We start from the raw sequence: 24,233 nt of genomic DNA on the forward strand, positions 1-24,233 counted from the left end.
AGTCACATGTGAAATCAAGATGGAGGCCTCGACAGAAGTGTCATTATCCCAGTAAATCTAGCGCGTTGCATTTAATTTCACCCTGGCGTGTTTTAACAGTAATAGTGATTTCTGTGCAGTTTCATCATTTTGTCCAGCTGGATCCAAACACTTTGATAATGAAACAAACGGTGAACATGAAGTGTAGTCCTTCTGAATTAAGGTTAAGGTCAGTCCTGATTTAATCCATCTTGAGATATTTTGATGATGTACTTAGTTTAGACGTGGGTTAGTATAGATTTAGCATATTTACTCTAGATTTAAACAGTTTGCATCCTATTATAGATGATATCATTAATCCCGGGATGCTGGAACAGTTTGGAATAAGGATTTAGCGCATTTTCTTTGCCAAACTGATTTCCTGTGCAGCTCATGTTTTATCCACACACGGCCAACATGCATGAAAACCCAGATGAGTGTTCTGAATTATAGCATGAGAGAAAAGTACATGCATATAAGAACACATTAGTCTCAGTAAATAGTGCTTTTAACACCAAGCCACCGCAGAAATGCCAGGTTTTAGAATTAAGCTTGTAAAATGAATGAGCCAGCCTGTCCGCATAAGCCAGTGTCCCTAAGCTGTAGATGTGAGCGCTTGTATTTCTCTAACACAAGTGAACGGTTCGCTTTACTTAAAAAAAAAAAAAAGAAGAAAGTTGGATAGCAGATAGCGACTCTTACCACACCGGTGGGTCCAGACGAGGGCCGTGCTGAAGCGGCAGGTTTGGGGGTGGTGGTGTGCGGTGAAACGTTGGACAACTTCACAAAAGTACAGGAGAAATGGTTTAATTAGCTCTGTGTCGCTGGCAGCTATAGACCATGGACTCTGTGGTCAGAAATAGAAAATGGTGCTTTTAGTGCGTTGCCACCTTCATCTTGACGTGACACGAGGAGATGTGGTAACAATTAAGAGTAATCTGCAATGGAAAGCAAATTAAAATGAGAATTTAATTATTTACATCAACAAACAATACTCAGTTGTTCAGCTCGCCAGGACAGACGCACGCTATAGATTATAGGCTGGGCTATGTGACAAACTTGATTTCTGATTCAGTTTTAAATGATTGTCTTTAAAAGAAAAAAAAAAAAAGGGAAAAAAAAGACAAGTAGAAGTGGCTTTCAACTTTAATTTCCTGAACATAAACTACCCAAAAGGCCCAAAAGTCACTGACACTTTTAAATTTTCAGTCGCTCCTATAATTCTTAAGTTATTCTCACCAAATTTTAGCAGTAGGTAAACTGAACCTTCTGAGATTTTTAGCAACCTATATAGTTATAATTGTTCACTTACACTTATCACTACTTAAACTTGGGGAAGTACAAATGACCTAATTCTTAAAAACAATGTTTTTTTAAGTGTCCACCATTTTCTGTTTGACCCTGAATAGCCCGATCCAACACACTTTACATAACATTTGAAAGCATTTCCGGGCTTATGGCTCTTATTTGATCCTTAAGTCGTTTATTGTCTGGGGTTTATTCACAAACACCTTTTCTTTAAGATCACCCCACAGGAAGAAATCAGGACTAGTCAGGTTTGTGGAGATCACATACTGCCCCCTGTCTTTGAAAACGACTTATTATTCCTTTAATGATATTTACACTTGGGGCATTTCTGGTATTAAAATGTCGACGATAGAACACCACTGGTTTTCTGAATTTGACCCGTGTGACTCAAAGTACCACTGTACAATGAGGGTTCGGTCCTTAGTGCTGTATTTGCTGTCGGAAGGGTAGCTCTAAAAGCTCTGAAAAAATAAAATAAAAATATTCAGAAACAAAGGAGTTATTGTTTTTTTTTTTCAACTGTCAGTGACTTTTTGTATTCAGACTTTTAATTATTACCATTAAAAAACAGAAAAAAAAGATGATCATTGACAACTAGAAATTAATCTTGATTTTGATCAAAATTAGATTAAATAATCATTAATTTAAGATAGCTTGTTTTGCCAATGCCAGATCTTCACTACCACAAGAATATCTGTGTAATCCCTCAGTCGTCTATGTATGAGCCATAGTATAAGAAAAATAAAGTTGACAGATTTGATTTTTTTTCTTTTACTATACCACAAGCATACTTTTTCACAATTCTGACATACACATTTTCTTGTTTATTCATGCTCTTTAGTACCTGTCAGCTGTGTCGCTAATATGCTTATTTACCTGACTGATCACCATTTTGTTTGCTCAGGCCGAGGACACTTGTCATGTCTATCACAGGTAGAGTTCATGAATCTGGGAGGGGTCGTCTGTCTGGGGGCTAGCTCGCTGGTCTAGCATCTTGATCGGCATCACATGGTTTCCCCGGGGGTCATCTCTCCATCATAGTGCACGGGGCCGGAGCGCCGCTGAACCTCCCTCTAACTAGTGTTCTGCCCTGCCATGATGGATGGCACTTGAGGGACCGCAATGGAACTGTACGCCTCCGACATGCATTTCCTTATTTCTCTGAGTCACTGGGGGACTGTGCTGCTCCTGCTTTAAGGCTTTCTTGCAGTCAGCTGAGGATATCCCAGAATTCACTGCTGTTCTAGGCCCCCACAAGTCAAATCTTCTCAAAAATGGACAAAATGGATGATGGCAAAGCAGTTTTCACATGGAAGTATCTGCTTGGTGGAACGATCAATTGTTAATTTGCTGCATCACATTAACATGGCGTATTGTGTCGATATTGTACATGCCTGAAGCAAAGTAGAAATGTCTTGATGTTGTGTTATTTAACCTCAAGGCCATCGTGTGTGCATGCCCGGCATTTAAAAATCTATGAGGTATAATTCTCGGCAAACTTTCTCACATCAACAACCACCTCAGAGAATTTTGTACAGTACAGTTTGAAATGGCTGTTAAAGTGGTGCACCTGTGAACTAGCCTCGATTCAAATAATAGATTAGGGGAAATTGAAAATGCAATATATATAAGGACCGACCAGGAAGTACACAAGGATTTAACCAGGTGTCTAACTCCAAATGAAATTCAGAAGTCCTTCACAGTACGAACCACTGAATTACACTACGATAAAAAGCCAAGCACTTTTACGGCAATGTTTTTGATAAATGCCACTTTTGCCTGGCCACAATCCCATGTTTTGACAATATCTAGCTTCATAACACAATTTCAAACCCGCTAAGTAGCTTTTTTCATTTACACAGATCCCTTTTTAACTGAATTTTCTCAAAAGTAAATGCTAATTCATGCAAGGTTCCTGCCGTGACTGATCTATGGCTGTAGAGGAGCGCCCGACAAGAGGCCTTAAGTGGGAGAGTGCGAGTCAGCACTAAAGTTATAGTCCGCTGTGCACTAGGAACACCTATATTCTTTTTACAACACTCTGTCTCAATCCAAAATACAGCTTTTACTTTTAGTGCACTTCTTCCACTGCCACATTTAATTAAAGAGACTTCCTTTGCTGTCTATTTCCTTTGACATGTCAATCTTAAGTTTTTTTTTGCTCCTCACTAGAGAACGGTGTTACCTAGCCTAACTCCCCATACCAATGTGTTTACTTTCCCTTCGGCTAACTCGCTCGCAGACGGCCATGTCACTAGCTAGACCCCTACGCTTGTCAGTCATCTTGATGAGCTATCTCCTTTGAAACAATGTCTTGCCCGGAGACACTGTTCCCCATCATATTCGCAGCCACCGCAGGCAGTGTAAACAAACAGATGGCAAGTGCAGGAGCCACTTTTTAGAAAAACGCAATTCTGATATTTACCCGTGTTCTGCTTGGTTTTTATTGCCATCTCTCGCTCATTGCTGCTGTTGACCCCATGTCCAAATTGCAGCTGGAATCAGACACACAGCGAGGCAGCAGTTATAAAAACGGTCCATTTTATTGTATGGCAGTAGACAGAACCAGAGTGCTTCAGAGTGACCTAATTTCACCATGCGCTTCATCAAAATTTAACGCTATTATCATAATGTAGTGCACGCCCTGGTCATTTGTGTTATTTGAATGTGATCAAACATTTATGACTGCTCTAGTGCTTTTTTAATACACGCAAGGCACTGATAAAACCTGTAGGTGTGTCCAGCAGAACTCCATTTTACATATGCAACATTTAATTATTTTGTACCATGAATAACTACATTGTGACTACTGTACTTCTACTGCGTTTTACTCAATGTATGATCGAACCACACAGTCTTCATGCATCTGTTTACATGCATTTAGACACGATGCAGTTACCCTATGCAGTTCAGTCATTGTTCCAGACGTGCAAAAAGCAAAAGTTTAGTGTCAACGTATAATATCATCCTTTAAAATATTACTGAGCTGAAGCATTTTGTCCTTGGCCCAATACTGATGTACTGTTCTGAAAAATAAGTAAACAAGACGTGTAGACTGTCATTTTCAGGAGTTCTTTGCGTTGCAGTATGTCAATCACATATGGCCAATACACAGTACATTGAATATGTATTAGCGCGCCACACGAGACACTTTACAGACATAGTGATGGTATTGATCTGTATTTTCAATGTGCTATTATCTCCCAGATCATCAGATTATCATGATATCTGCCTCTATCTGTATCAATGAACCATTTACACTGGAGTCCTGCCGAAAGAACTCGACAGCACGATGCTTTATCTGAAACACAAATCGAACGCCCACTTTTTTTGGTTTCGTCCGTCTCCTGGTGAATACAGTGATTATTACTCAAGTGTGTAAGTGCAAATTAAAAAATAAAAAATAAATAAATCCCCAAACCAATCACAATAAGGCATTTTGTAATAATCTTTGACAACGATTCCAGTGTCCCTACTTGCATGTTAAACACACTCTAATTGCTTTCAGGCCGATTACTCCACTTGCACCCTCCCGGTCGAAAAGTCTTGAGTATTGACCTCCGTGGATGTTCGTGGCTGTGTTGTAAAGTCAATCCGGGGCGTTGCGTTTGCAGATCAGTTAGTAGCAGCAGGGGAGAGGGCTCCATGCTGCGTCTCTGTGCCCAACGCCTCTCTTTATGTCCATATTTAGAGCTGCAAATTTACACTCAGCCTTTAATAATTACACACTCGCTCACACTTTGTACACTCCTCATGACGTCTTTCCCAACCCTTTATGCTCCTAATAAACCATTGTCACGATTGCAAGAGGCAATTTTATTTCTATTTTCTTCAGTTCTATACAAAAGGTCATTTTCCTGTTTCATTACAGTGTAAATTGTCCGACATTGAGATAGACAAGATAGACCGCATCAGTGTCTTTGTGTGAGTCAACAGTATTTCATTATGTAAAAGTATTAGGTGTATATTGGTTGTACTGATTCAAACCACTGTTTCTGCATCAAAAATTTACCCAGAGTTGTGTTTTATTATTAGTCTGTCTACATCTCCAAAGCTCAAAATGCTCTGTTCCACCTTGTGATGTCATGAAGAGGTAGTTTTCATGTTTACAGCCACTTTTCACCTTTTGTTTTGCAGAGATTGGCAATTCCAGAGCTGTTTCCTGTACTACCACATGACATCATAAGGTGGAACAGAGTGTATTTTGTTATGCAGGATGCAGGATTTGTGTGTTAAACGTGTGAATGAAACAATACACAACTCCAGATGTGTTTGTGACGAGGAAACAACCTTATGACATAGATCAAAAAGTAGCATAATATGGGCCATTTAACTTTTAAATTGAACCACATGCACCAGTGTATTTCAGTCCATAAAATAAGCACAAGCGGGTGAATTTATATGCTGTTTTTCCTTAGCAGGATTTTTTAATAGAACTGATTCACTATTTATATACTAATTATAATTCATACTGACCTTTTCATATTAAGTTGAAAGTCTGCTTCTTTTTTTTTTTTCCTTTCAAAATCAAGATATTTATAATTAACCTGAAAATAACCATTACACGGCACACTGCGACTTTATTAATATTTCATTATGTTTTGTGTTTATCCTTTTGCGTGGAATGTGCCCAAACTGCAGGGCTGTTTCCAGTGTGATTAGGTGAAGCCTGACCACTGGGGCTCTAGTGGGGAGATATGATGATGTTACGATGAACTGATAAAAGTTGTGTGCAGTAACCAGCGCCCGGGGCTAAGACCAAGCAGCAAAACATAGCAAAGTGGTGGAGAGCATAGCTGCAAAAGGTCCCTTAATTTGCTCTCCTTCTACTCTACTAGATGCAGGTGTGAAGGCTAATTAAGGTGCTAAGCTAGCGCTCCGAGGCAGGACACCGCATGTGCAGATCAAACTCAAAACAAGCACTGATACTGTTCTGATTGAAAGGGGAGACAAAACTATAGATCATCTGTTTTACATCAGTTGTTTTATATGTTTGTATGTTTTGAGTTATTTAGATAAACCTACTAGTAATTATTAAAGGGAACATATCACGCTATTTTCTGATCTGTTATAATGTTGTTTCTTGTATCAAAAAACATACCCAGAGTTTCATTCACACATTTAACACAAATCCTGCAATTTTAGGCTGTGTTCTTCTCTCAAATGAAAAACACTCTGTTCCAACTTGTGATGTCATGTGGTAATACAGGAAGTGCCCCAATGTGTCTTCAAACTGCAGACACCTTCAGCAGAATCATTTGGATAATTTCAGCCCTGGAGTTGCCAATACTGAACAAAATTTTAAACGTAACTAACTACCACTTCATGACATCACAAGGTGGAACAAAGCATTTTGAGCTTTGGAGATGTAGACAGACTCATGAGTCTGTTGTGCATAATATAGGACCTCTAATCAAGAAACATTTTCAGTCACATTTTCAGTCACATTCTAGAATAAAGTATTTACTAAGGAGTATTGTCATATTAGTAGCACCGTAGTAAATGTCCCCCGTTGATGTCGTAGACAAAGTAGACAGAGTTATAGAATTAATTAAGCAGTGCTATTAAGAAGTGTTAGTTAAAAGTTTATATAACATTATAAAATGAGTAGTGTTTATGGTGGATACTGTGTTTCTATCTAAGGTGTTTTTTCACATGTTAGTGGCTCTGTGGAACCACCCCAGTGTGCACTAGATTCAGTTTTGTTTACTTGTCTTGTTCACATACATCACGCATCATTCACCCGAAACACGCACCATGAGCCACGTGAGAGTCCATCTGCTGATCGCCAAACTTATTTAGATGACAGTGTGCTTCAAGGGACAGAGCCCCATAAATGTGTATACTTTTTGCTTTTTGAACGACACACAGACCTAGGCTCACCTGAGCAGACAGACTCAGACTCACCTGAGCAGACAGACCCAGGCTCACCTGAGCAGACAGAGGAGGACACTGTCACTGATATTAAGTTGATCAAAATGACCTCGTCAGATGAACATGTTAAACAGCAGCTCTGCAGCTCCCCTTCACACAAAAATCTATGATCCAAATGTTTATTATTTTTTGCCAAATTCCAAACAGTTTTATTTGCATCGTGGACTGTGTAGGTCAACATGAGGTCGGCCGTGTTCACACTACACTTGCCCCGCTCCAGAGTGCGAGTGGAGCTGCTCCAGGACCACCTGTTTGCAGTGTGCTTGGAGTGAGCTTTTAATGCAGTCCAGAATGTAACTGTTCACACCGCCCCAAGCACACTGATTTCAGAGCAAATGCTCTTTTACATCGGTCTAACTAGTGACCGTGTGAAAACAACCTAACATAAAGGCTTTAGTATAAAAGTAAAAAAAATAAAATTATGTTTACAAACCTTTTTGGTTTCATGTAAGTACGTTAGATGTGAGTTCATAATTAGCCAGACTTATACATTTTTAATCTGTTGAAAAGTGCTGAAGAGCTGTTAAAGCAACTTGAGGAGCACTTTTATCCTTCCTCCTGGTGTAATTAAGCGCAACTTCTGTATTTTCTTTTTTTTTTTCTTTTTTACAAAGGAAGCCTCTCTGTTCAGGATTGGTACGGGGGCGACAAATAAGAAGGCAAAAGCAGTTACTGTAGTCCACATATTGCACGCTGAAAGTCCATTACTGTAAGTGTTTCTCTGTGAGTCTAAAAAACAACCACATCAAGTGGAAAAAGACAGAAGAAACCTGCTGGTAGGAGGCCACAGGAGTTGGTAGAGCGGTTGAAAAGAAGAGCAGAGTGCAAATGTAAAAGCCTAAAGCACATGGAACTCTTCAAAGGCTGCAACCAATAAAGACGCGAGAGACAAGAGAAGAAGAAAGGACAGTACTGGGCGTGTGCGACAGGAATAGACAAGTGACTCCTCCACTAAATGTCACTGCCTAATCAGACTGGGGTTGTGTGATAAAACGGCTTGTCTAATTACCGTGACAGTATTTGCGCGTACCTAAAAAAATATGATATGTATATTTTTGGTGTCTGCGGCGTTCAACCTTAGAGCTGTCAACAAGCATTAAGTGTGAGGTATTTTTATCAGACAGGAGCCACAAAGGAGACGGGAGTCAATGGCGGCGTTTAACTTGTGTTTTTCTAAACCAGCTGTGTCAAGAGGGAAATGATAAAATGGACCATAGGTTTCAATATGATGTTTTTAAAGTGGATTGGTGGATCTACATTGGACAGACTGTTTGAAATGTTTACTTTCAAAGAGTTATATATATTATATATTCCAAAGTATGGCAAGAAAAAAGTAAATCTCCATGGATATTCTGATTTAAGGTTTTATCTTTTTATTTCCTTGGAATCATGTAGGTGACATGCCAACTCCAGAAAAATAAATATACAATCAAAAGCCAAAATTACATTACATTATGCAATCTTTTATTTTGATTTGAAATTTAATTTATATATTTCTTCTGCATTTGTATATCGCTACGCTCAAAGTCATTGCTGCCATCTTTGTAGGCAATATGCTGCATGTATGTGTAGACTGTGCATATCCTCATGACTGGCCTTTCCCTTCCCTATGTCTTGACCTGTGCAGAATTCAAAATGAAGCCTGGCTAATGCAATCACCAGCACTATTGAGTGTCCAGTCACAACCCACACCACTGGGATTTACTCTACATTTCTTTGAGGCTTTTTCAATTAAATTACAAAGAATAGAAAATGTAAGCCTTCCCATTTCAGTTCAGTACAAGTGTGGAATGTGCATTGGTATTTGGTAATACAACCACGTTTTATATACACGTATGCACTACCACTCGTCAACCTGGACATGTCATATGATCTCTGTGTATTCAATAATTCAGTGTTAGCTATAGGGACAATAATTATTTCACCATTCATTATTATTAGAAATAGTTAAAGAGGGGATATTATGCAAAATAGAAACAAAAACATGCCTGAAGAGGTTTTAGATGTAATCCATGCATGTTTCGGTGATTTAGCGATCTCTCCCGGGCCTTATTTGAACCCTCTTTACAGTTAGCAGTACGATTCTGTGCAATGCTCCACCCCCTGGTCCCACCTGATAATTCTCCATAAAAAATATAAAAGCATGATACAAAACTGTCCACAAAAACTTCACTAACCTGGTGGAGTCAAAGGAGTACGTGAGTACAGTATAAGTCGTTGGTAATAACTAGGTGGAGAGGTTGTAGTGTTAGCTGTTGTAGCAGTAGTATCCACATTTTAAAGGTGCAGGGGCATTATATTACCATTACTGCTTTATTACTTACAGCAGTAATCCATATGCATTTTTAAAACGTATTCTCACATCTTTATTTTTACCTTTTTATAGTGAAGTGGTGATAATGAAAGTTGCCATAATTATGTCACACACCATTCCATTAGTTGTCTCTACATCTTGTTCTACAATTTGTTCAACATTATGATTAAGTGTCTCACAATGTTAAATTATGTATAAACACATTTGCATGGGGACAAAAAGATTTCAACATTACTTGGAGCAATGGTTATAATTATTTTATGTATGTTAGAATGAGTAGTAGTTGTAGTTGTTGTAGTAATTGCTATAGTGATCACAGCAGTGGTAGTAGCCATTAGTAAAATAGTGCTGCACATTACTGTAACATAGCATTACATTAGCTGTAGCCATATTTTGTACCACCATTTATTCAACTAGACAAGTGTGATTAAGTGTCTGAAGATCTTCAATAATTCACTTTTACATTAGCTATAGGAACAATAAATATTCGACTGTTCATTCCCCATTACCTGCAATGCAAATGGATAAATTTAGTCTGCAGCGTTGTCTACCTCTTACCTCCTCAGGTCCCAGTCCACATTTAAGTGAGAGTCCCTGAAGCCCTCCCTGCATGAATACAAGATTGAACTGCGCGTATAATGTTGTTTATCATCCACGCTGAGTGCTCTAATAAAAGATTTAAGTTGAGCGATGCAGGCGTCATTTCCTCTCAGTGGGAAGTTATCTTGACAAACAATGGCTCAGCTGACAATAATGCCTATATATAAAATAATATATGTAAAATCTATATAGTCCTTTATATTTCCATGATAGGACTTTGAATAAAAAAAAGAAGTAAATCTAAAAGGTAGGACTGCTAACAATAATTTATTTTAGTTTCATCTTTTTTTCTTTTTTTTCTGTTGGCAGCCATTGCGGATCGATATTGTGTTGTCAAGGTTCAGAATGCAATTTACAGTTGGTAATTGGCGCGGCAAGCAAAACATAATGTTGAGTGTATCTACAATGGCATGTGAGCAGCACCTCTGAGTTGTGATTACAGAAGTTACAAAAGCCACTGTAATTCACCGACCTCAGCTGCTTTTTCGGGGGTTGGTGTCTCGAAATGCGCGTTTTACAATTTCAGTTCTTATTGAAAATGGTGGAACATAGTTTAAAACCAATAAGCAACCAAAGCAAATCGTATTTATAAGTGACATGTCAACAGATTAATGGATATTGAAAAAAAATATGAAAATAGATTCTTCAGTTCTGGTCAGATTGCTGGTGGACACTTCCATATCTATATCTATCTGAAGGGAGCAGCTGACAACATTGAAACTAAAAACACCTATTGTTTACAGCTACACTAAGTCTTTTTGTCCAGTTGACCTATTTTATATTTTTCTTTTACTATGGATCATATCTGGATGACTGAGGGATTGCACAGACATTTAATCATCATTTTACACTTGTCTGGATCCATATCAGAACTAACATAAGACTGTTGTGGAAAAATGACTATAAATAATCAATTTGCGAAGCCTGGTGAGTTTTGAAAATACAAAAAAAAAAGGTTTATTCTTTGTTACAGCACACTAGCAGACCACAGACTAGTCCCCAGTCTCCTCCCACCATCTGATTTCTGAGTTTTTATACCAGAATTACAAAGCTACATACATTTTAGAGCAGTGATTTTTGTTTCAGTCCCATGAGATAATGAACGTTTACACCTGAGAACAGATAAGACAAGATGCAAATACAGATGCGGTTCCATCACAGACCACATGATACTATATTGTTTTTTGTTGAAAATGCTACTGCCTAATAACAAAATGTTGTTTTTTTCAAATTGCACTTGGGTTGTGTGCTGGTTTGACTTGCTTCACACATCACCCTGGATATCAACTGCTCAATTGGAGTGGCTGGTTGCATTGCGTGTCCTGTCAGTTAGGTGCTATAAGGCATTGTCGAAAATGCTCTGTCTACACTAGGCAGGCTTTACAAATAAAACAAGCCTGAAACAAAATGGTGGACTGGGAGAGAACTGACAAGAAGGTATATGTAGGCTCTTCCTCGCGACCAGCTCCCAGCCTGTGTCAGCACACATACATCTCCGCGCTCTGCACTTTGACGCGCGTGCCATTAACATCAATACTAATTCTGGACCTCACATCACTCTAGGCCGGACAACTGGAGTGAGAATTGATTAACTTGCTCTCACCAAAACAGTTAAGAGCTCACAATTAGAGACCCCGGTTTTCTCTCCCTTGGGTTTTACGTCCTACATTTGCATGCCTCTATTGTCTTTTAATTGAGGAGAAGGGTTTACTAAGAATAGTGTAATCCGCCTTCTTAGAAAAAACATAATAATTGCATTTAGAAGTCTTGGTTGCTGGCTATGGAAGTGTTCCTGGTCTATAATCCTTACTATAACCCACCACCTAAATTTTCTAATTAACAGTCCTTCACTTGCTAGCACTGCAAATTTAATTACTATATGAAGTCATTTCCGATAAGTCATCAGTCCTGCAGTTAATAATAAGGGCTAAGGGTTATAAAATGAACTTGTTAAATTAATATGGTCAGTAATACATAATTGATATGACTTATTGATGGAATAGATTATGTTAATTGGAACAGGAACCCCTTAACTGGAGTGCACCGATTTAAGAAATTAACATCTTTGTGTAGCTGCAATCTTTCAGTGAACAAATATGGCATCGAGGCCACATGAGGAAATGAGGATGAAATGAATATCATCTATATAGAGTCACATGCTATGGTTAAAAAGTAGTAGCTAATAAAGCAAATTTGCACCTTAACTGACCTATTATGATGTGATTTAGTGCCTGTGTGGCAACTTTAAACTACAACGTTCTACTCAAGTTATTGTTGTGCCTGGAATGTTACACAGTATGGTACTGAAATGATCAATTTTTCATTCATTCAATTATAGATGTTTTTACTCTTCAAAAATACTTGTGTGCGAGTGGTTCACCTTTCCACAGATCTGACCTGTAACGTGGGCAACACCTGCTTGTCTCTATGGAGATAGATACCACACTGTGCCATACTGTGGAGTATTCTGAGCAAAGCATCCATATCTCTGTGGAGACAAGCAGGCGGAAGTTACAAAAAGCTCAGAATATCTGTCTTAACTTCTTAGTAAACAGAAAATGCAAGAAAATGCTATTTCAGGACCAGCAGTGAGAACTGAGAATTAATCTCAAAAGACGACATGTTTCCAACATTTTTTTGATTAACAAAATGCACTGCATCTAGTGTCTATATTTGTTTGCAAATTATGACTCAGAAATCATGTTGTTTTTGATTTGATCTACCGGTATATCTTTTCTCTGATGGTGACATGTTTAGACTAAAACATTTGGTCTCAACATTTCTTTCCCCTGGCATGCCCTAGCCTAGGAAGTGACTAAAATGATAATTAACCTTTAGTTGGATGTTGCAAACTATTCTCTGTAGCCCGACACAGTAGCTGGCTATATTATGTGGCTATTTACAAGTAGAGCACAAAGCTTGCCCTCCCAATGAACACATTCCAATTATCTCCCAAATAAAACTGGGAAAAATGAATGGTTAAGTTTATCTCTCATGTCATGTTGTGTACAGCATAAGTGACAAAACTCTGCGAGCTTACACATTCTAATTTTACGTGTGAGTTGTGGAAACGCCAGTCTGGGGTTACAAACTCCACCATTGTTCCTTTTGTATTCTGTTACAATGAGCATGGAAAATGTGCATGTCAACACTGTTTTGTTTGTGTGCATCGTGGCTGGTTTCCCTTCTTAAAAATGCACCCCACTGGAGGACCAAAAAAGCCTTTTTTTTCTTTTTTTTTTGCTTACAGTGAGGAACTGTTCAGAGCACCTGTATAACAAGACTTGGCATGTCGCAGCTAAAGAAATACAAAACCCTGGTGTTTGTTGTTTTTACTTGTGGAAAGTGACAACCACAGAATGCATTCACACAACTGATAGCCAGCACCAGCCATGACTGCTCAGTGGAGAGATGTCCCCTCTTGTTCATTTTGTTGCTGGGAACTTTCGCAGTAATTTCCCCACACAAACTGTCTGCTGATACTGCAGAAATATCATTAATATCACTGGCCCAAAATGCTGCTAGCTAGCTCGAGTTTTCTTCCCTCCCTCTATGAGCTGTTGGGTCTCTCATATTTGTCCGCCATCGATCATAGCGCTATGGCACACGACTGCCGCTGGGTAAAGGCAGCATTTGCAATCAAACAGAGAGGAGCGGTGTGAAATCTCAGGAAGAGGCAGCTTCCCCCCCCCAAGCCCACGGGCGGGGGATCAGACGATGTGCAAACCTGCCTCAGACGCCCCCCCCTCGCCCCCCACCGGCTCCCTGATGCAAGCCGCATGCAAACCCAGCCCTCACATGTCTCTGTCAGCCGCGAGGTTAAGGCATGGCGTGCACTCAGGATCTGTGTTATGCTACTGCTCTGGAGATGCTTTGAGGAGGTTCGCTAACAGTCACCTGTGCTACTCCGGGTGGTAGCAGGTAGAAGGTAGAAATGAGTTTTTTCTTTACATAGTGATATTGCTTTAAGCGTGCAGATGGGACTGACCCAGTATAAAGCAAAGGGAAGTTGCAGGTGAAATCTATCTCCAAGTGTGGGGGGAATTAAGTATAGGACACATAGGAAAATGTCAGGGACTCAGTGCTCTTTCAAAAACAAGTCACAGTCTAGCAAAATAAAAGCAGCCTATTTCAGCTAAATCTCTCTCAAGTGATGGGTAGACTGAATAAAACACTTTATTTGGAAAATAAAAAGATAATCGCAATGCCTAGGATTTATAATAGTGTCTTGCAAAATACTCAATTTACAATTCTCCGACCACCACCAATCGCTCTGCACTCTCACACAGACCGTATTTGCTCTATAATTTGGGCCAGATCACTCTCTATTGCTCTATGTACGCAGAATATAACTTATATAGTCAGATAGTTATAATGCCTATGATTTATACGGCGTCTTTTAAGATATTTAGAGCCCTTTAAAATGCTTTATTTATTCACTCCTTACTCAGTGGTGGTAGTTCTATAATCATAGCTGCAGATTCAAGGCATCCAGTCTGCGCTATCGGCCCCTCTGACCATCGCCAGTCACTCTCACACATCACATTCACACTATGCAAGGTGGGTGAAGTACAATATCTTGCTTAAGGACACAACAATAGCTTTAGGACCACTGACCCTTTGGTTTGTAAAGCACAAAATCCCCCATTTCACAATTGAACACGTTGTTTCTACTTTACCCAGAAGAACAAACTGATCAGTAACTCACAGTCATGAGCGTAGACTGTATAAAGAAGTGGATTAAGTGAGTGTGGCGTCACCCATAGCGTTCAGCTCCAGTCAAATGAAGCTCATCGAGGCTAGCAGTTATAGGGGTGAATTTAGAGCCAAGTTCCATATTAGGAATTTCAATCGCAAGTATCAAAAGAAGAGAAGAAACGCCCCTTAGCAACGCTGTCAATCAAAATGTGTTGCAAACGCCAGCAGGAGCGACCTCTGGAAAAGCAGGCAGCTGATTTGTCTGTTATTAATGTTCATATCTTGAGTTACAGACATAATAGCGAAATAAAAATACCAGGATTATATAGAGCGGGGAAATATGAACATTTTAAGACCAAAATGATGAGCATGACAACAGCATTTACGGAGAGAGGGGACAGAAGTGCACCCAGGATCACTTTCTACTTGGAATGTAGTCGCTAACAGGTTAGCTATGTCCATTTATGTCACACTTGTCAAACTCAAGGCCCACGGGTCAAATGTGGCCCTCCACATAATTTTATGTGGTATGAAAGGTATGATGGTCTTAAAATGTCATTATATCAGGAGATGTGCAGTTACACAGCGATATTTCTACATCTAGGCAAATGCATATGTAATATTTGTAACTTGAATAAGCAATAAATACAGAAACAATTAATTAACAAGTTTAAAAAGTACTTATATTTATTTTACATCTGGCCCTTTGAAGGCAGCCATTTTGCTGACATGGCCCTCGTTGAAAATGTGTTTGACACCCCTGATTTATGTACACAGTCTATGGTCATGACCCACGTTCTCTTTGGTCATTCACTCTTTAGGCATTTTAGATTGACCAATTTACATGTCTGTGCTTCAAAAGTCAACAGGACCTAATCTCAAATAGCCAACAGTTTGTAATCTCATCTTGACGTATGAAACATTTTAGCGTTCTAAGATTATAACACTCTATGATGGCATATTCTCTGACCCAATATACAGTAAAGGCAGAACAGCTGCAGGTGCAATCCATCTTCGAACTGTAGTGGAAAAGAATTGGACCGCACAAAGAAGGGAGGAAAAAAGTGTCATTGAGTCAGTGCTTCTCAAAACCAAATCACAAGCTCTCTAAATCCAAGCGGCCCGTTCCAGCCACTGGCATAATAGTCCCGCGCTTTGCCCATCTGTTCTCCATTGTCCACCCTGACTTACCACCCATGACATACAAGCCTATAAAGTCCAAAGGGTTTGTTCCGAGACCCTGAGCAGATTTATTTCAGGTATAGACGCAAGAAAAAAAGTGGGAGAGAAATACCATTTTTCCCAGGGTGCCTTTGGCCGCGCTCTCACCCTGCCTGCCTGGTTGGCTCATGAGCACTGATGTGTCCACCAAATATTCAAATAATGGTGATTTCAGTTTGAGTCAAGAGTGGGAGTGTGAACTGTGTTGTTGAGCCAAGCAAGTGGCTACTACAGCTACCACAACTCACCAAGATGATTATGTCTGACCAGGAGGCCAAGTAAAAACATACACTTGCAAATTACATCTTGTTTTATTTTTATTTTTATTTTATTTTTAAATTTTTAAATTTTTTTACATTTTGTATTTTTTATGTGATTGGAATTGATACAAAGAAGGCTACGAACCAGCAATTAGGGTGTAAGAATTTGTTGGAATCTGCACAAACAACTTCACAAGCATTTTAGAGAATACTGAAATATTAACTGATGAACTAATAAAATAATTACATGATTTCAAAACATGTTTGTGGAGCTAGAAGCAAGAAACAGTGCTCTATAAAAACAGGCTATTTTGCTCTTTGCAGAGGATGTAATTATTTAAAGGTCAGACTAGACTCTTGTGAGCTTTAAGCCATGTGAAAATGCTGTTACCTCCTCAAAAACATTTATGTTTCATTTTATTCACACATGTTTGATTAATCCTGCATGATTAACATATTCCACCTTGTGATGTCATGAGGCAGTAGTTTTCAAGTTATCCATGACTTTTTACCTTTAGAGATGGGCAATTCCAGGGCTGAAATGATGCAAATGATTCTAGTGAAAGTGAATGGAATTTAAAAACATAGTGGAGCACTTCCTGTATTACCAAAAACTCCAGGTATGTTTGCCATGAGGAAACAACATTATAACAAAAAACAGAAAATAGGATAATATGGGCCCTTTTAATATTTGCTACCTTTGTGCCAGCTCAAATGATAATTGCGGTTTATTATGCAATCTTACCAACAATTACAACAAAACAAGTTGAAGGTGTTCAGTGTGTCTCCCAGGACCCAACAATGTGTCAGAGCATTAATAAATAAACCATAGGAAGTGCCAATAGACCCCTTACAGACAGGGTAATGACCTAGTTCCGTAGCTGGCATTCGGGCAGCCATGTTGTCTTCCCTGATGTGCGGCGCGCTCCTTGGCACTGCTGGAAGAAAACAGGGAGACTTTGGCAAGCGTCATGTGGTATTTAGCTGTCACCGCTAATTTTCAAGGCCTCGATGATGATGAGCACGGCTTTCCAATGCGTTTTAATTCCTGTCACCGGTATACGCTATCGTTTTACATTTGCTGTTTTCTTTTGGTTTGGCGTCTCATTAAATAAGGTTCGGTGGTGTTTCTCTAAAAACACAGTAAACCTGGAGTCAATTATCCAACTGACAGTCAGACGCGGTTATCAAGGGCAACCTTTGTTTGTCTTTCATCTTTTTTCTGAGGACTAATGGAAGTATAAGAGAAATCATCTTCAGACACCATCTAAATATGGACAGGGAGTTGCAGAATGACCAAACATCTCAAGCACTTACTGACATCCTCATCATTTCTATAAAAAGAGATGAAAGCATTTGGAAGAAGCATTGACCGCATTGATTTATGTCAAACTCATCGTGCACAGATTGGAACTAAAAAAATAATCTCACAGTGACACAAAAACACTTTCCATATAGAGTACCCTGCCCCGATATCGATGACCAGTTATGATAAGTGTTAAAGGTGCACTGCGTAACTGCGTCTCCAAGAAGATGTTTTTGCCTTGCCTGGAATGTTTCACAGTACGGCATTAAATATATATATATTTTTATTCTTACATAACCTGCCTGTCTTCTTGGAGATGATAGAAGTTTAAGGCCATACTGTGGAGCATTGTGGAGAACTGTAGAATATGTAGCGATCGTCAAGGCGATTCTGCAAGTCAAATTGATGTTAATCGCTAACTTTATTATTCTTGTGTAACAACAGATAACATTTTTCTGATGTTAAAGCATTTACATTAACAAATCGTGAGCCACAAGTGGTCCTAGTTTCACAATTGTATGCATAATTCTATTTTATTATGGAAAATACAATCACAAACCCAGATGACCAGTTTATGGAGGTTCTAACACAATGACTGCACCCTGTTACCCAGCTCATTCTATATACTGTAAACACAGGGTGAATGTTAACATAGACCAACATATTTTTATTACCCAAGATGGGCAGTATACAGTAAAACGCCAAAATAATATATATATATATATATATATATTGAGTTCTATATGGAACACTATGCCAAAAGTAATCTTTATTCTCAAATGTTACCTGAGGGGCTGCATAAATAACAGCAGAATATGTTATTATGTAAAATATGTATTATGCATTAGCCCTGAGCACATATAGGGGTTGTTTGGCAGTTGTTATTGTCTTTGAACGCTTCACTGGAAACACTTGTAAATGTGACTGTGTTGTATTTTTGTGTAAAATTGCAGTTAAGATAGTAGTAAAGTGGTAAAGTATAGATTTCGTCTCAGAGCTCCTCCTGGTAATTCCACCACAAAACTTGAAAATGAGACATTCTGCTGCTCCTGTGGATTTTATAATGGCATTTGAAATGCATAAAGAAAGAGACACGGCAAGTTGTTGCATGTAAAGTGTTTTAGATACCTTTATTCTCCCCTTTTCCCAATAGACTCATTTTGGCATGTGAAAGCTATGCAGAATTTTACACTAGGCTACTTTGGTGTGGCATAAACCTCCTAGAAGCTGTGGAGAGGTTTTAATCAAGTGTGAAATCCTTTTGGAGGAGATGCCTGCTCTCCCCAAGCTGCTCCCCCAACTCTTCCCTTCAACTTCTTTTGTAGCCATTGCACTGCACTGATGCATACATGCCGAGTTGTTAGTCTGCGAGCAGAGGAGAAGTCCCCAATCAGAATGCATGAGATGGGGTGAAGGCAGTCTTGGTTTGCTTCCAGTTAGGCAAAGAGGCGCACCCCAAGTGCTGATGAAGCTGGGATACTGTGAAATTTGAATCAAATCATAATGTTACAATCAAAGGTTCAAATTGACTTTTTTGGTGTTGTTGTTTTTAATTCTTTTAGAAATTTACAATCTGGCATTATAATTCATTCATTTCAAACAATGACATTGGCCTGGTTAACACAAAATGGAATTTGCCATCTTCAGCATTATGATATAATAAAGCTTGAAAACCCCAAAGCAGGGCTCAATTGTTAAGTAAATGCATGTAATAGCCATAAACATCTACCAATTTGGAATTACAGGAAAAATGAGATTATCTCTGACAATAGGCAGGCAGTACATTGTGTGGTAATTATTATGTAATGAACAATAGGGTTCATTGTCCAGGGATTAGCCATTAGAAATAGATATTGTACACACACAGGGCACATGTGAAGCAGTTAAAGATCTTTAGCCCACTGCACTGAGCCTGTGCTGTGATTGACTGAAGAGTCTGTGGGTCCGATGTGTTTTTTTGAGCTCTGACATTTTGTGGGATAATTATCTCTCCTCTGTTCACTGAGTACAATACCGATGGTGTGTCTCATAGGCTTACTGTCAAGCTGGCATTTTGTCCATTACTGGTGAACTTGCCTCTTGCTGCCCATTACATACGTCATCTTCAACACTTGCATCATTCTCTTCTTACTGAACCCTTCTATGAATACATTTCTCCACTGCCCAGACAGATGTGCTCTTTCATACTGCGGACTGGGTTGTGGTAATGCATTTATCACAGCAGTCACATCTTTACAAAGCTCAGATGCTCATTCTCTGCTGTTCTTTTAACTTGTCTAGCATCTTTGACTGCAACCGCAAGTGTGAAAGATAAACTCAAGTGTGGATCCCATTCACTGAGATGTAGTATCGCAACTTTGTCAACAGGTGGAGGTGCCAACAATCTCTCACTGCTAAATAAACACCAAAAAGTTTTTTTGGAAAGTAATGTTGAGAGACAAACCTAAATTGGAGCTCATGTGGTAAAATGAGGTCACTATGTCATGGGCCCATTTATTTAATTAGGCGCAGTTGAATAAAAAAGTGGATACAAATCAAGGACAGGGAACTCATTTCAGTACTGTCAATCAATAACTCATTCAACACTGCTTTTGCCCAAAGGAATACATGGTTCACTTTGTGCGCAGTCTCTTCATTTGGGATGTGTTTGCTTTATCTAATTCTCTGTGCTGTCACATCTTCGAGGCATAGGATTGATATGAAATTGGAAATAGCACTTTACCAAACGTTGTGACATATTTGAAACGTGCAGACAAACTGCTGTTGGATAGTACTCAATCACACGCTGGATGCATCACATCAGCGAGTGGACAACTACACACAGAGTCGCTCATTACACAGTGCATAGCAACTGCTACATAGCAACTGCTGCCGACTGCTTAGCAACAGCTGCAAAGACCTCCAGGAGGGGGGTGGGATTCATGGGGTGTTTCAGATAACACCATTTCAGTTCACAAATGCCTCTTAAAAGATGTTCTTCCTTTCTAATAGTTGTCTCCTGTCACCCGCAGATATCCGTTCCATCCCAGACGTGGCGATGACCGGAAACTGTACAACGGAGTGCAGCGAGCTGGGTCACTCGGACGCCTGCTGGATGCCCGGTCACCCCTCCCCCATGCGCAAGACCAGGAACCCGCCCAAACTCTCCACCTTCGTGCCTTACCAGGAGAGAGGGAGCCTAGGTCGCCTGGCCAACGGAAGCGCCAGGCAGGGCTGTGACGAGCCGCGGTCTCGCCTGCCCCCGTCCCGTAGTGCCTATTCCAGCAGCAGCAGCGGTGCCCCGGAGCCCGGCTCTGACTGCCCGCTGGAGGAGATGCCCCTCAGCGTCGCCACAGAGTACCCGCCCACTTCTCCTACCACTCACACGCCCAAACGAGAAATCTACCTGTAGACCTGCACAAATCAACAAGTACACCAGTCCACGCGCAAAAGCCAATGCCCTTTTTGTCATGACAACAGGCTGTGACTCATCCCATCACTGGCATGAACACTTGTTTTTGTCATCCTTCTTTCTAAATTATTAATTTATTAGAATATTTATTCATCACATGCAGTTGACCATTTATTTATACAACTCTTCAAACAGATGTAATTCCAAATGGAAAAAGTGCAGAGTGGTAATAATTGCAACTTTAGCGGTAACAAATTAATGTTGTAGTTAGCCGAGTCCCATTATGTGAAGTGATCTCTCGAATATGGAAGTTGTGATCAGTGCTCTTGTGCCATTATTAGATAGACAGCCACAACCACCCGAAGGCGTAACGTAACTAAACAATCAAACAGAATGGTCTTATCTTAATGTACAGTGCTGTAAATACATTTGAATGGTGTGTTCTACATATATTTTGTCTGGCATAAGCTGAAAAAGATTGCCTCAGACTTAGCATATTTAAGCTTTTCTTTGCTGCTGCTGTTTGAAACTTGACTGAAAGCGTCTCCGCCGGTGGAGTTCAATCCCGTGGGAAGGCATTTACCTGGTCCTCACAACCGCACACACAAATACACACAAATGCACACAAATACACATCAGTGACCCCCCCTCCCTTCCACAATCACAGTCGAATGGCCTTTACCTGTGCCCCCCGTAGTGCCCCCACTGCTGCTGCTGCCGGGGAACTGCATTAGAAGTGACAGAGCGCTCCCCGGCTCTGTGCGGCACTGTGACCTAAAGCCTTCATCATTTGAAACGGCTGATTCGGCCACGGTACTACCCCGGGAGTCACAACAGAACAAACACACAGTACTTTACAAGATGGTTTCTAGATTAGCTTTTCAGTTCAAATATCCTCCCGCTAATGGACTCATAACAGTGCAAAAGCTCTCCTCAGTGGCGACAATCAGACATAGTGAAACTCGCAATCCTTTTCTCCACGCCTCAAATTCCTTTTCGCTTTCAACAACAAGACCTTGTCAAGGGGGAATAAATATTTGATGAGATATTTAGATGAGATCTGAAAGAGTACTTGATTACTGACAGTCTCTGCTAAAAATAATTTGAAATATTATCATGTTGTTATCTGCACAGAATGCCTTTCTTGCCAGGTAATTTATTAATTGCCTCATATGGAATTCACTGCACATTAGCACAAAGAGCAAGGCAGACTAGACGTAAACAAATTGATTCCAAACCTAAAGGTCAATCAACAAACCAATTTGGAAAATAAATATCTTTGCTGATATCAATAATTAAAGAGCAACTTGTAAGTTTAACAGCCATTTTACATTTTAAACTGGAATTACTACATTTTTTATTACTATATCAAACTGAAGTAAAAAGCACTTAGAGAGATGATTTCGAAAGAAGACACCCATCATTTATTCTGGCCGTTTACGCTAATGGACATTTATTGAAATCTGAAGAATGTAAAACAGTTACTAGACCAATGGTTAGACACAAGGTTAGAGACAAAATACAAATTAAAAAAACAAAACAAAACAAAAAAAACATGTTGCTTTGTTCCTTTTGCTATAATCTGTAACTATTATCCCCAGCCCATTCGGATTTTAAAAACAGACAACAGACAACAAAGTAAAATGACAGAAAGTGATGGTGAGGATAACAAGCCGAGCAGCAGGTGTCCTGTGAGCTCGCAGTTTAGCTAACACTACATGCACTCTTTTCACACTGTTCTCTCAGACAGCACACACTAGCCACAAAAAGCGGACCATCTATTAATGGAAGAAAATAAGTTTGTACTTGCCAAAACTTTGAGTTTTGTAATGCTCACCCTGCTTTGTGGTACTTACAAGTTGCCCTTTATTTTTCTAAAGAAACTGCTGCCAGTAATGGTTTCAGTTGTACTAAGGACAACATGTTTAATAAGGAGAAAGGCATTTTTGCTCCAGTGAAACAGTGAAAATAGGCCATGCCCGTGGGCTTCATTTATCTTTGAAAAGATTTTCCTGGTGAATCTGAAGGATATGTGTGAAGGACACGATGTATTAGTCACTAATTGGATGTCAATGGTGACTACACTAGCCTCCTCTAAACAACACACTGGAGCTAGCCACACTCTTTGATTTGAGCATTGATTTGATTAGATTGGTAGATACCTTTCACCTTCGCAGAGTATTTCCATAGTGAGATTGTGTCTGACTGAGGGTGGAGGAGCCAAGAATGGACATTTCCTAATTAGGGTGAGTAATGAGTCCTGAGCTAGGCCATGTGTGAGCACACCCCCAGGACAAGGCGCCCACTGGATAATGCAAATCCACCCACAGAGCCACAATCAGTTAAAGGGGGTATTTTTATCTGCACTTACCTCATCACGCTGCCATTGAAACGCGCGTTTAGAATAATTAAAGTGCAAACATATGGAAATGACTGGACATGGCCGTGATTAAATAAGGTGGGCGATTATCCAGCCTTGAGGGGGAGCAAGCACATTATGCCGTTTTCAAAGCCATTTAGCGACTGAAATAAAATTCAAACAACAGCCATGATACACTGTGATTAAGCCCCCACGGCTCCCCCTGAGCGACCCCAGTGAGAGGCGCCGCAGACGGGCCCTGAGCAGCGGGTGGGACCACTGACCTGGAAGTAACCACAAGTGAGAGCCACGAGTGATAAGCCAGCGTCACATAGCCTCAACTTCCATCTCTTCACACCCATTCAGATCCGCTTACTCCTGCTGTTCTGGGGGTGAAATCTCAGCCCTGACGCCAGCCTAAGTATACTGCTTCAGTCAATCTGGAATGTATCGTCATTTCTTTCTGTCAATTATTTGTGCAATTAAATAAAGGCTTCGGACAAAATCATTTAAAACAAGATGGGCCTTTACTCCTGTTTTACTTTTTTTTGTCTCAAAGAGTTGGACTATTCACGTTGCCAGCCGATAACAACCTCCTAATTCTCGCTTGGAACAATATTTCACAAATTGACCTTCTTTTGAACTCATGCTGAATGGACTCTACAACACAAAAACACTTCTTTGGTCTAAGTGTGAGGACTCATGAAGCACCGAAACTCACTCAAAATTACCTTGAGTAATGTTTAATTTGTACTTAACATTGATTTAATGTTGGATTCACTTGAGTATCTTTTGCCTCTGTGGTGCGTATTGTATGGTGATCA

At 39.8% G+C, this 24,233-nt stretch overlaps 1 protein-coding gene across 1 annotated transcript in view; it reads left to right on the forward strand.

The window, feature by feature from the left end:
• Positions 1-22,566, forward strand: part of pcdh1a (protocadherin 1a) — a 121,707-nt gene extending 99,141 nt beyond the window's left edge. Inside the window, exon 5 of the mRNA XM_033978056.2 lies at positions 20,671-22,566. Coding sequence (XP_033833947.1) covers positions 20,671-21,050 — 380 coding nt within the window. The 3' untranslated portion in view covers positions 21,051-22,566. The remainder of the gene's footprint in view (positions 1-20,670) is intronic.
• Positions 22,567-24,233: the final 1,667 nt, after the last annotated feature.

This window comes from Periophthalmus magnuspinnatus, chromosome 14, assembly GCF_009829125.3.
Source record: "Periophthalmus magnuspinnatus isolate fPerMag1 chromosome 14, fPerMag1.2.pri, whole genome shotgun sequence".
In the NCBI taxonomy this organism is placed as follows: Eukaryota; Metazoa; Chordata; class Actinopteri; order Gobiiformes; family Gobiidae; genus Periophthalmus; species Periophthalmus magnuspinnatus.